Genomic DNA, 13,112 nt, shown 5'->3' with positions numbered 1-13,112 from the left:
TTTCTCTACCATAGATCCAAAATAGGATTAAATGAAGAGAGTTTGCTGCACTGGCATCTCATTGACCAGTAACATCTTCCATCGTGCAGGAACGGGCACGGACAAGGCTGGTTTTAATTTTCCTCCACCCGTAAAGTGCATCCATCGAAAAAGGGAAGGGTGGAGCACCAAAGTGTAAATGGTTGTCAGGTGCCAGAAGCAATTTTGCCTCCATTAAAGCGTCGGCCTGTCGTTGTATACACATTTTTTTCCCCCCGCTATGGCAAAGATGATTGGATCTGAACTGATGGGATGAACTATAGCCGCCCGCTCCGAGCGTGTGATGGAAAATTTATTTTCATTAAATTCAAAAATTAATTCCTGCTTTTCATCAACGCTGGCGTCTGCCCTTTCCACAGTCAGGCGGGCCGTTTTGGTACGCTCGAAAAACTATTGCACCGTAGGTGCGAGGAGGGTGGAAATACTTTCTTAAGCAATGGGCAAAGAATTTAATCTCAACTGACGCGTTGGCGTAACTTTTGCCCTTCGGAGCCAGCGAGTAAAGCTCACCGGGAAGGTTTCGCCGCAGAACGGAGCAACAAGAAGCAGCAAGCACAAACAATTCATCTTCAAGCGTGTACAGTTTTCCAGCGCCCGTTTAAATTGCGCGCGTATTTCACCTCGCACCTGGTGCCTGGCTCGTTGTACCGAATGGTCCGGTGGGAGTGCTAGCATAAAGCTAAATGGAATACTTTGTTGCTTTTCATCTGAAACGTAAATAAAACAATTTTTGCACTGGAGCTGTTTAATTTTCTCATGATCTCCGGCATGAGGTCTCTGGGCTGATCGGGCGGAGAGCATAACGAAGAAGAAAGGAACGAACAAAAGACAGAACAATAGAACGTGCACTAGACGGGACCGGTGAAGGAGAAAGCTGGGGAGAGTTCTATTTTTTTGCGTCTGTAAGGTTGTTGCTCCAATCACTTCCGAGACCGTGCTTGGGGAGAGGGGGTGAACATTCTGAGCCACCTTTGCCCACAAAGCATCCGGATCGCAAAGGGTACCGCTGGAAAAGAGTAAAGTCGCAAATGGCCAGGGATTACGGGCCCCAGGAGGGAAAAGTGAGACCGAGAGGCGAGTTTGAAATCTCGGGTATGATTTTTGCTCTCTGCGCGATAAAATTTTCAGTAAAAACACGAATTACAATGGGCATACAAGTTACAAGAGCAAGTTAACTTTGATAGATTGCTTGATGTAAGGAGGATTACGGGGAAATGAATTTAAAAAAAGAAATTTTGTCATTTATTTAACTATGCAATCTGAGGCCAAGTAGCAACGCAGAAATATAGGAATATGGTTGTGAGTAGTAATATGGCACTGTAAATATGACGAAGGCATAAGCTTTATATGAAAAGACCAAAGAATAAAACATTCTATGGAATGGGTTCACCGATTGTGAACCGAATACAGTAAAGGAATATTCCTTTTCGTGAGCAAAACTACTGGGCAACCCCAAAAAAGGCCGTCTTGCCCATTTCACTTATAAGCCATACAGTCTTCCCTCGTACATATTAAGTATACGATAAAGCTTTATGACTTCATTTCTAGTCGTTAAATCGAATGAGGATACTTAACGACAGGTGAACCCCTTTTTCCGGCGGGTCTATATACGCGCTATATGATAAAGGAACAATGCGAGCGATGGGAAGGCACTAAAAGGGTACCCAGTACAGATCAGCAATGAACCAAAAATCGCTTGACGGTGAGGTGAAGTTAACGAAAGCTGTGACTCAATCGATACGAGGAATATCTACAGGATGTACGGGTGACCCTATAAAACAGTGTTTTCCCAATGCGTTTGCACACCGTAAAGCTAAAACATAAAGCGAGCCTTTTTGGTAAAAAGGTAAACTGCTATCTGCAAGAAACAATGAATCATAATGAAAATGAAACCAATTTTGTTAAAGTATAAGCTATGCAATCTGCAGTAAAAGCACAAAAATCTTCCGCTAGAATAACACGGAAAAGCTAACACGTACATAGGAAAAGCGAATGTTTGCCCGGAAACAACATGCATCACGGTTAGACACCGGATGGTTTGCGTTGCGAACACGGGAATGGCCAAGTGGGTTCATTATTTCCTAGCCGCAGGATGCACGGTGGTAGGATCGCCTTTTGTATACGAGGACGCACTGGGGTCATATTTACAACGATACTAAGAAAAAAAACAACTCAGCTCAAGATGCAAATAGAATCCGTACGGGTTGTTGAATAAACTCGCAAGGAAAGCCTTCATCATGAGAGTGTGCATCACAATGCAGTTCCGTTGCTCTCATTACGTTGTTCTTCTTTTTGTGTGAGTGTTTTTTTTTGCAAGAATTCCACAGAGCTGATGTTACAAAGCAAAACTGGAGACAGAGGTGGTCTGACTGTGGGCAGAGTGAATGTGTGAGTGGCATGAAAAATTCTGAAGAGTGTGTTTCTACAAGGGTTTTTGCTGGTGGAGGGAATCGTATCGTTGGACTTGTTTATCCTGCTATATAAATACTTCTAGATGATCATATCTAATGGTAAGGACGCAGGCTCTTTGTGCTACTAATCAGAGCAATGCTCTAAGCACGAAAGTAGTTCTTAGAAATGAAAATTACAGATGCATTTATAACGATCATTTGATGCTGGGATAGGCTCATTAGTTGATAAAGGATTTATGGAACATCTTTCATAACAAAATCAAAACTTATCTCAAAACATTGGGCTGATCTGTTGAGCTCAAAGCCATGTACTATCACTTGAATGAATGTCTGTGCAATGCTCTGTGACAATTAGTAACGCTCTGGGTGCAATATCACACGCGGAGCTATCTGTACGACTTCTTCTGTACAAACTATTGGGTGCAAAACAGCAAATTATTAAAAGAACAAGTAGAGTGGACACATATCTACACAGAAGGGAACTGAATGTACAACTTCTCACGAGCAAACAGCTCGGGATATACTCTCAACAAAATAGATGACAAATAACGTTTGGACAGTGTGTGTTCTTAGAAGGTAATGGTTAATGGTAAGCGCGATGGTGTTTGATGGAGGTATTGGTAGACTATTTGGTGGCGGGTTGGTACTTACTTGGTGCATCGGCTGCTGCTGTTCGAGGACTTTGTCCGTATTTAGTCAGAGGTAGGACCGTACCGGTACCTGCGGATGCAGTGCCGGATGGACGAGTGTCGCGTGCTGCAGTGCTGCTGCACTCGGCAGCTCAGCGGCCGCCGCCGAGAAGGCTAGCGGATGATGCCATAGTTCCGGGCCGCCAGGAAAAAACGGTGTACCTAAGTCTGACAGAAAGATTCAGTTAGAGTTCACGGAAAACCACTACACTCAACATTGGGATTGGGAGGGAAACTGAGGGCTTGGTGGTGTTGGAAGGGAAGTAGCCAAATACGAACGGTCGCCGGGATACGGTGTACATACATTTTGATTGGCTACGATTTGCTCTCAAATCTGAAGTTATACATGGACCGTGTACTTGGTAATGTGTCGGGTGCAACTACATTCTTTTATTTTTTTTTGTTTTTGCACACATTCAATCTTCACAACCAGGAGACAAAAGGTCGGGGTATTCAAGCACCGCAAACACTCCATATCGTCGTGGTGCGTATGTTTTTTGTGAGAAGGAAGGAGCGCTTTTGTGCACGCACGTGTGTATGTGTGTTCGCAGTGTATGTAATGTCGGTGTAAGGGTACGTGTGTGAGTTTTTAGCAGCACAACAGTGGTGACGACGGTTGTGGGGGTGCATGGTTGCACTTCTGGCTACTGGTGCTGCTTACGAACGATCGACTCGCAATACAAGTTAGTGTATCGGTGTTTGCGTGCACTTGCTTTGCCTGTCTAATGGTATTTTATTTCAACAAAAATGTACAAGTACGGGGATCTTACGTTCTGCTTGGATTGGGGGTAATTACTACAAATACTAAATGTGCTTCGTAATAGTTGCTAGACATTTATGCGGAAAATGTATGACATTTTGGAAAGCTTTTCACGGGACCCCGACAAAACGTATGCAGCGATGTGTAAGTAGTTGAGATGAAGAATATATTTCTGACGTTTTCTTGCCTCAACTGTAACTTAGCCAGAGAGCTTGGACAAAGAGTTGTATAAACGACAACTAGAAAGAGGAGGGAAAAACAACACTCAAGTGCAACTACACGGTATAAGCATATCATCATGTAGCCCGGGAGCGAGGAGTACTGCGCACTCCACTAATCCCTGGTTTTCCAACCCCAAGGATTTGTCGTTTTGCTTTACTAGTGTCATCGGTCGACGGGCGTTTGGTGACGGAAGCAAGTAGTTCGGGAGAGAGAGAGAGAGAAGGAGGAGAGGACAAGATGTGGGAGGCGGGAAAGAAAATGTAACGAAAAAAAAAAGTACTTACGTCCAGCAGTAAGTGGGTGCATCAATGCAGGATGTGCAGCTGTGGCCGCTGTATTAGGTTGTGGTTTTGGTTTGCTGACTTTAGTGTTACTCTTGGCGAATTCCAAGCGTATTGTTTGGGGCATATCGGGATCGAAGCGTACACCTTGCTGCAAGATTTATATTGTTTTTTTTTGTGTGTGGTTGATTTTTGCATTTGCGTTCCGATTTTTGGTTTTGGTTGGCACGTGAGGTGGTTTTGGAAGGTACATTTGATTTCGATTTCAAACGATTTGCATTTGCGGGCAGATAGGAAGGGTTGTTGTGACGCGCGGTGAAATTGGGTTTCGTAGTTTTTGTTTTTACCAGTGCAGTTCGGTGTGGGTTGTTTTGTTGATGTTGCAAAGAAAAACAGGAGTTCCAATTTCCCATCGAATGACAAAGGTGAGTGATTGATCGATCGATCGGCGATATGGCATCATAACAAAAAGTAATGGAGCAATGTTTTGTCCATATGTTTTTATTTTTTATTTTGAAAAAGATAAATAGGAAGAGAGAGAAAGAGATGGGAAAAGTAGAGGTAAATAAAATGCATCAATGTACAGTTTTTTTAGTAATTTACATTTAAATGACTGTAGGGTGTAATTAAAAAATATATTAGTTTTAAATTATTAAATAAGCTTTTCATGGGAACCATTTCTAAAGATTATAACCGTAAGATTAGAGAGAATGGAATTAATTAAAAACAAAATCGTTAGGAATGAAAAAATCTCATAAAATCACAAAATGTGTGGGTTAAAAGCAGAAACCATTAAAAAAAGAGTTATTGAAATGACTTTAAAAATATTTTTTATCATTACATTTCAGGCGATTAGTAAACGAAACATCAAAAATGAAGGTAATGACGCAACATTTAGGAAGCCTGAGTAAGAGGGAATCGTGCGTGGGTTGTAGCATTTTGGTTGTTGATTTTGTAAACCGTGGAATAGGCTTGCTTGAGTATGGTATTTGAAATTTCGAGAGAGAAAAAGCTTATAAGATTAAATGAAAACAAGGCAGCGGATGTGTTGAAGTGCTATATTCTCTTCAAGATATTTTGGCGCGATGGCATTGATAGGAGAGTAGAAATGTCACAGCTTGATTGTGTACAAGTGTGCTAAAATCAATCACCACTTAAGGGAGGTCGCCCATTGAGCTCAATGGAAACCAAAGTAAAAAAAGACTAATCAGATTAAATCACATCAAACATCAAGCTCAGTGGCTTGACAAGTGTACACAAATGCTTGCGTTCACGTTCCTTCCTCCCACAACCGTTTTCCTTCGAAGAAACGATCGATTGAGATGAGAAAGAGGGAAAATCTTTAAAAAAAACCATCCCTACCCCAATACATACGATTGTACGTGTGTAGGCGTGCGGCTTTACATTGGTATACTATTAACTTTACCGGTGGGTTGAACTGGGGCCCCCCTTTTCCGGGGCAAGAGCGCAAGCAAAAGCTGCTTCTGCGAGATGTTCAAAGAAGACGGTGGCGCTTTTCGTCGCTTTTTTTTGTTTTGTTTAAGACGGGTCAATAGTACTTCTAAGTGTTGGGCTATTAAAAGGGAGAACGATGTTAAGTGTGCGTGTGTGTGTGTATGTGTTTCTTTGGGGCGTGTAGGTGGCATTATTCTCGGAAGAACGTATTTACTTTGATCCTTGGTGACGGTTCGATGTGACAGAGTGAATCATGTGTGAACGTGTCGGTGTGGTTGTGTAGGCGGTGTGCAAAGTTTTCAACGATCAACAAGTAGTTTAAGGGTGGGTGAAAAAAAGGACACACTCACACACATACGTATCCATTCAGTGGAGCGAGATAAAAAGGAATGTACCTTTTCTTTTCTTCAAACAAAGGGCAATAGAATTAAAAAAAAACGCTTGAAGTATAGGAATGCAAGGACCAGGAGCAAAATTGCTGCAAAATGATTAGCACGCTGTGGGAAATGCTGTTTTTACTGGGCACGTGTGTTTTTCTGTTTCTCTCCAAACCAATATGCTATCTAGCCTTGAGGCACAACTCTTGCGCAATCCACCTAGCTAGGTGATCAACACAACGGGGCGAAATTAAAGCTTCAAAAGATACTTTTCAGAGCTTGGTGAGATGGTTGGTCGGCATGACCGTGGGGTTAGTTGGTGATGGTGGTGGTGGTGATGGTGCACGAGCCAAAGATTGCTCGATCATGTACGAAGAGCCCGAAATAAAATTAACAACAAAAACCATAACGAAAAGTAAGTAAAAACATTAGCCTAGCAAAAAAAAAACACAAGGGGGGTGAAAACGGTGAGTGGGGTTAGTTTTTTTTCCCGGGGTTTCGGTTAGATTTGGTTGTGGCACAAACGGGTATATTAGGTGAAGTTTTGTAGTCAGAGAAAACCGGACGGAAAGGTACGGAAGTGGTGCGAAACGGTTGACTTTACCTGTAGATCCTGCTTGGCTGCCTCTGCACCGGCTCGGGTGTTGAACGTAACGAAACCGACGGGCTGCAAGGAGTGAACACGAAACAGTGTAAAACATTATTGTGCAGAGGAAAGAAAGAACAGTAGGAAAAGGAAGAATGGGGCCATGCTGTTTTTTTGGTTCCATTGTTCGTACAGGTTAAAGTGTCGAAGCAAATGTTTCAGATACAAAAAAAAAACTACCCCAAAACTCGATAATGGGACTTACCGATGCCGTTTTTCCATTTTTGCTGGTAACCTTCAGCAGCGAACCTTCGTAGCCTTCGTAGGCTCTGAACAGTAGATAGAGTTCGCGCGGCTTTGCATCCATCGGCAAACCACTGACGAAGAGGGTACGAACCTGTGAGAGAGGGAGAGAGAGAGAGAGTTAAAAAAAACGATACAAAATGAAGATGCGTGAGATGCGAGGGATTGCATATTGTTAGCAGTAAATTGATGTAGGAGTTTTATCACACTGTCGTGGCAGTTGGCGTGCGCAAAAAGAAGAAGAAAAGGTGGTTTTCAAAAAAAAGGTCCATACAAAGGCTCCGCAAAAAGCATCCCGTCTCAATCGGTAAGATCCATCTAGGGGTTTTGAGGGAGGGGGTTTTCGACATCTTTCGACGTGCTGAAGGATACGTTTTTGTTGGTTGTTGCGTCTTTGGCTAAACTTCCTTATGATCGTGCCGCCTGCGTGTATTCATTCATGTTAGTCTGCCCCGTAATGGTGCTACCCTCCCAAATAAAGCAGCAAAAATCTGTTTGATGCAGACGCTCATTGAGCGTTCTGTTTTTGAACCGTGGCCGGAATGGTGCGAAAAGTGGAAGATAGAATTTCCATGATTTTTTGTTTGTTTGTGGGTTCAAAGGCGGCTAAACTGATAAGAACACGTAGCTTTGGGAAGCACGAAACACCCAGCCAAAGAGCCGAGGCGATGATGCGTTTTTTTTTTGTTTCGATCTGTGTTATCGTTTAGGATGAGAGCGAGTGAGCTTACAAATCCATCTTCAAAGTTTTGGTTTGAAGTTGGTGGTTTGGTTAAATTTTAGCTTGAATTCCAGTAGCGAAATGCAAGAAATGTTTCTTAACTGTTTTTGGTTTATGGCAACGAGAGCGAGAGAGTCTGGAATGTAACAATTTACTCAAACAACTTTTCACAACTGTATTCAAGCAACCAACAAACACGTCCAAAGAGGGCGTCACTCTTGACTAGTATTTTATTATTTGTTTTCTACCTTTACAGCTGGTTGCGCTAATTTTAATACAGCAGCACATCGTCCACAAGAGATAAAAGTTCGAACGTCTTCCGCTGCTAGCCGCAATAAGGAAGCGAAAAACTTTTGCTTCACCAACGGGGCCATAACAAATAGAGCAACGTGCTGGCAAATGTGTTGTTTCGGACGTTCCCCCCGAGCCCGAGTTCGTGGTGGGAAACGCTTTAGTTGCAGAACATAAGCCCCGAAAGCCTTCTCCGCCCAGCTCGCTAACGATGAAAAGCTAGGCTCGGGCCATACTTGTGCACCGACCGGGAGACGGATAGGCGGATACAAACACACGGTAAAGAAAACACTCATTTTGTGGCCAAAATTTGACCATCAACGTGGTACAACGTGGTGTGCCTGTGCTATCGCGCTGCTTCCAAGCCCCATTGTTTAATTTTTGTGTGGAAAAAAATCTAATTTCAAAACGAAACAACTTGCTTTTCCGCATCGAAACGCTGTGGTTTTGGTTTGGCAAGCAGGAATTAGATGTTTTTTTTTGTCTTCTATACGTCCTTTTCTTTATTTTAAACTTCGTCTCAATATACGCTCGTACCATCTCATGCGCAACAGCAGCGGAAAGTCGTGCAACTTGCTTTTTTTGTACCTATTTTGCTCCCAATTGGCTCCCGAAAGCTGAAGTTAAAGGTACAGAGTATTTTGTTCCTTCGCTACGTTGGTCCGATCCGTACCGGCAATGTTTATTATTTCTAACTTTTTTTTTGGTCCTCGGCAGTGCTCTCTATGTTGGTATATTGTCTTTCGGGATGTTCGTTTACGTTCGTCATTAGAGTGTCCTATCCGTCTGGGCGGGAATGGAAGAGATGCTGTTTTTTGTTCTTGGTAAAACCGGACAGGGAATATCAATAAAGATCTTTATCTTGACAAGTGTTTTCGTGCCTTTTAAACGCTTTCCTAGCTTACGGTATCGGTGTACGCAGGATGTGGAAATAGATAGGTTTTTGCTGTGGGGTAAAGATAATTCGTTTCCGATAAGCGACGGATCAGGATGAGGTGCAAAGAGCCGCACCAGACTGACTGATGTAAGATTAAAGCCAAAAGTCTTTCCTCGTTACGGTGGATGATTGAAACGATGGCAAAAAGGTGGATTAAGGAAGCATCAGGAAGGTGATAGGGAAAATGCTAAGTTTGAAATAATTAAAATGTGTTGTTAGAAAGTATTATCTCAAATTGTTTTAAGCTATGTTGTTTATTTCAATCGCTTTTAGTTGATACATTGAAAGGAAAAATACAATGAAATACATGAAATTGAAGTAATTTTAAGCACATTTTCGCAGAAATCGTAGATCTGTGATAAGAACCAATCAGTTGTTCAAATCCTTCCAAAGTGATGAATCGTAAATTTCCAAAACTTGAGGAATATAGCTTAACAATAGATGAAGCTGATACCCAATTTATAATTCATGGGTTGATGAATTAGACATCTTGTCAGCTCGAGCATCCCCTCTCAGACTCATCTCACATCGTAACCTGACGATAATTTGCTCCATACCACACCTTTGCAACAAATTCTATACCACAGCGCATCCTTCCATATCCCATCATGATAGCAAATTGTTGAAGTGGGTTTCACCGTACATCATCATCATCATCTTTGGACAGTTTTTAGGCCTACAGACGACGTGCAAGCACACACACACACACAAAAGCGCACATACACGTATTCATTCACTTCCAATTGTCTTGGGTTTTGTAGCAAGGCGTCATGTTTAATCCTTACCACCCATCACCGCCCTCTCCACACACGCTCACACAAAAACAAAAAGCAAAGGTGCGAACGAGCGATTCCCCATGTTTAACAAAAGCCCTCCAGGGCTAATACCCACAACACTTGTTTGCCCTTCATCACGTCGCCTGGAGGGCGTCTGGCAGAGGGATGGAGCACCTGGTATGCCCTGTTATCGTTTCATTTTAAACGAAATTAATTATTAACTACGATACTGAAATGAAACTTTCCCACGCCCTGACGCCTGACGGTTGGGTGCAAAAGTCGGCAGTCAGGCCGACCGGGCAGGCCCGGCTGGTCAACGGCCGTACCGGGGGAGGGGAATGTGGCAATGCGTGCGTGATCAAGTAGCTCGGTTTCAGTAGTACGTGGCATACAACATGGTTTGCGATTAATGCTCTACATCGCTCTACTGCAAGGTACATGGCCCGGCCGCTTTAGCTGCACATTATGCTCGTCCTTATGGACGGCACCGATGCGATCCGTAGACGGGCCCAATTCCAATTAACTTCCTCCACACTCCAGACACGTATCGTGCAGTGTGGTCAGCGTGGGAAAATTAGAAACTGGTAGCCCTCTATCGGATATCCTGATAGTGTTTAAAGGCTAGCAGGCGATTAAAATTTCATCCACCGACACCGATGCAGAAGCTGGACCTCGATCGGCAATCAACCATGCGAAAGCGAAGTGGTAAGCCTAGTTATGGCCGGGTTTTGTGCAAGTTTTTATCGCAAAGTAGTTTTAAGTAGCATGAATAAATAATGAGCATGTGTGTGTGTGTGTGTGTGTGTGTGTGGTAGTAGGCTTGGCCAGTCCCTTTGAGCGCCTTATGTACCTGGATAGAAGGGTTTGTGTGACGGGTTTGGGCAAATTACTGGCACCAGCTGGTAACGATCTTGCCTGTCGTAAAAGAAGCTCGGCAGTGTGGACAAAAACTCGTAATTTTTCCATTTGATGCAGTTAATGTGTTCCATGGATTAGTGCACTTAGCCAAGGGAGGGGACTTTGAAAATGAGAAGGCAATTTTCAAAAACGAACCATACGGACCGCTAACTAACACGTCATCACTAACACGTATGGCAAACAGCTGAGAAGGAGTTGGTGTTTCAACCTATAATTTTCCTTCTTAATCGAACGCAAAGCACAGCACGCTGCTAAAGTAATTAAAAACAGCAACAAGGAATAAATTACATCCTTCAGTGACATAAAATATGCACCTGAGAGTCATGAATATTCGCATGCTCGCTGCCGAAACTACATTCCAATCCGAACAATATCCCTTCACTGTGGAATCTCTTCCTTTTCAAATGGGAGAACTTCGCAGAGTTCCTCCTCCTTCTTCCCCTGCCAAAAAGGCTCTTCGAAATGGTTGAAAACTTTTAATGAGCTTTCTTGACGATATCAATCATGATAAAACGTGATAGCTTCATCTGGGAATTTTGAGGGATCGCAATGGCCTGGGATATGTGCCCCTTTCGGTTTCCATATGAAATCGTAACCTTCTCGGGACTATCAATCTCTATCAGCTGGATGGATGGTCAGAGAGGGTGCATGTGTGTGTGAGTGTGTGTATGCGTGTGGCGATATCGGTTGTGTCGTGTAAGTTTAGTATTTATGAATATTAATGCATATATCGACGGATGGGCTACCTTTATCCATCACCTGTGGGACTGTCCCCTAGATGCTAGATATGCCTTATCATTAACCGTAGGGAGCTGGTGAAGTGATAAGCAGCAAAAACTAATCATGACTAGCTGGTGTGAGATACGATGAGTTTGATTTTTGTTTTTGGTTCTAAACTTTGAACCTAAGCGGAAGCGTAGATGTGGAAACTTTAATATCACTTCGATAATTTAGAAGGCAATTTTATCGCCACACTGAACGCATCGTTTCCCAACTAATGAAGTTACCAGTGTTACAAAATCATGATACGAAATGCGTCCAAAACCTCGCCGGCAGGTAACGGGAGCGATAACGAACTTTTCCAAAACGTCCGGAAAAATGTCCGTTTGCTTTTCCCGCTCTCATCGTGTGCCCTGAGCGCGAGTGATTAAATTATTGCTGTTCGGCGGTTTAGTCAGCCCGGTGGTAGCGCTCCTTAGAACGATTTTGTCACCGTGGGGCCGAGGTGCCGTTGCTGTCAGCTTCCGTTTGCCGCTTCCGCCCATCCATTTTGCCAATATTTGTCACACTAATTAATTTAAATTTCGTGCCACGCCTCGGTCTTCGGGGCGAAAAATGTTTAATTAAAGTGGCGGGACACCGTTTTGTCAAGGCGCCTTCACGTGCTTTGGTTCAGTTTTCCGCGTAGCACAGAGCACCCCGCAGGGACTGGTGGTGGCTCGTTTCATACTTTGTATTTTATTTATTTTTGATCAAGTCCAATAAAGATGTGGGTACGAGAGATTACTATGTAAAGCTATATTTGAATGTTTAAAAATTCGACATATTTTGCTTTTTTTGTTACTATGCCTCAACCAACACCCCTCCAATCTTCATTCGATCGTCTATTATGTCGTGATAAAATAATGACAAAACATTTATTATTTTTGTTATCCAGTGTGGATGTTTTCTGCTCCCCCTGTCTCTCTCTCTCTCGCTCTATCTTCTCGTTGACATTTCCTACCAAATATCTCACCACGCAAGAATCTTCTACCTTCGTTTTATTGTACATCGTTTGGAGGGCAACTGGAGCAGGTTCCACCAGCGCTATCCACTCTCCCTTTATTGCTGAACCAAATTTCGTGGAATCAGAGTGAGAAACACGTCGAAAATTATACACCCCCCGACTCCAGTAAGGCAGTAACAACTTTCTCTTCAGTTTGACAAATATTCTTGTTGCGTATCATAATGTTCCAGGGCACAATCTTAAGCTTTGTTGCCGACCATGCCCAGTATAGCAAGGACATCGTCTTACGAAACAGTGAGATGGCGAGAAGTAAAAAAAAAGAAAAACCTCTAAGCCTCTTGCTTTCCGCACACAAAAGCAGCTTACACAACCGTAGCTACGAAAGTGAAGCTACAAAGCGTGCGGACGGAAAGGACACGCTCATTGTTGTCATCCATCTTTGCCTTTTCCCGTGCCGCAACCACTCACAGTGTTCGTTCGACTGGTTCGTTCTTGGCGACAGATTGAGCGCGCTCTGTGCCCGCGCGCGAGACGATAAATTACGCGCATCGCTCGATTTGAATGGGAGATAATCATTAAAATTTTAGTAGCGTGAAATTTTCATCAAACTTTTGCTCGGG

At 43.1% G+C, this 13,112-nt stretch overlaps 1 protein-coding gene across 1 annotated transcript in view; it reads right to left on the bottom strand.

Annotated features, from left to right (window-relative positions):
• LOC120953254 (uncharacterized) overlaps positions 1-13,112 on the bottom strand; it is a 135,672-nt gene that overhangs the window by 14,217 nt on the left and 108,343 nt on the right. The window contains exons 3-6 of the mRNA XM_040373048.2: positions 7,086-7,217; positions 6,839-6,901; positions 4,406-4,553; positions 3,165-3,307 (exon numbers count right to left, since the gene is read on the bottom strand). Coding sequence (XP_040228982.2) covers positions 3,165-3,307; positions 4,406-4,553; positions 6,839-6,901; positions 7,086-7,217 — 486 coding nt within the window. The remainder of the gene's footprint in view (positions 1-3,164; positions 3,308-4,405; positions 4,554-6,838; positions 6,902-7,085; positions 7,218-13,112) is intronic.

Source organism: Anopheles coluzzii, chromosome 2 (genome assembly GCF_943734685.1).
Source record: "Anopheles coluzzii chromosome 2, AcolN3, whole genome shotgun sequence".
NCBI lineage: Eukaryota > Metazoa > Arthropoda > Insecta > Diptera > Culicidae > Anopheles > Anopheles coluzzii.
Note: the sequence above shows the minus strand (reverse complement) of the source record. Positions and strands in the feature narration are given on the sequence as shown.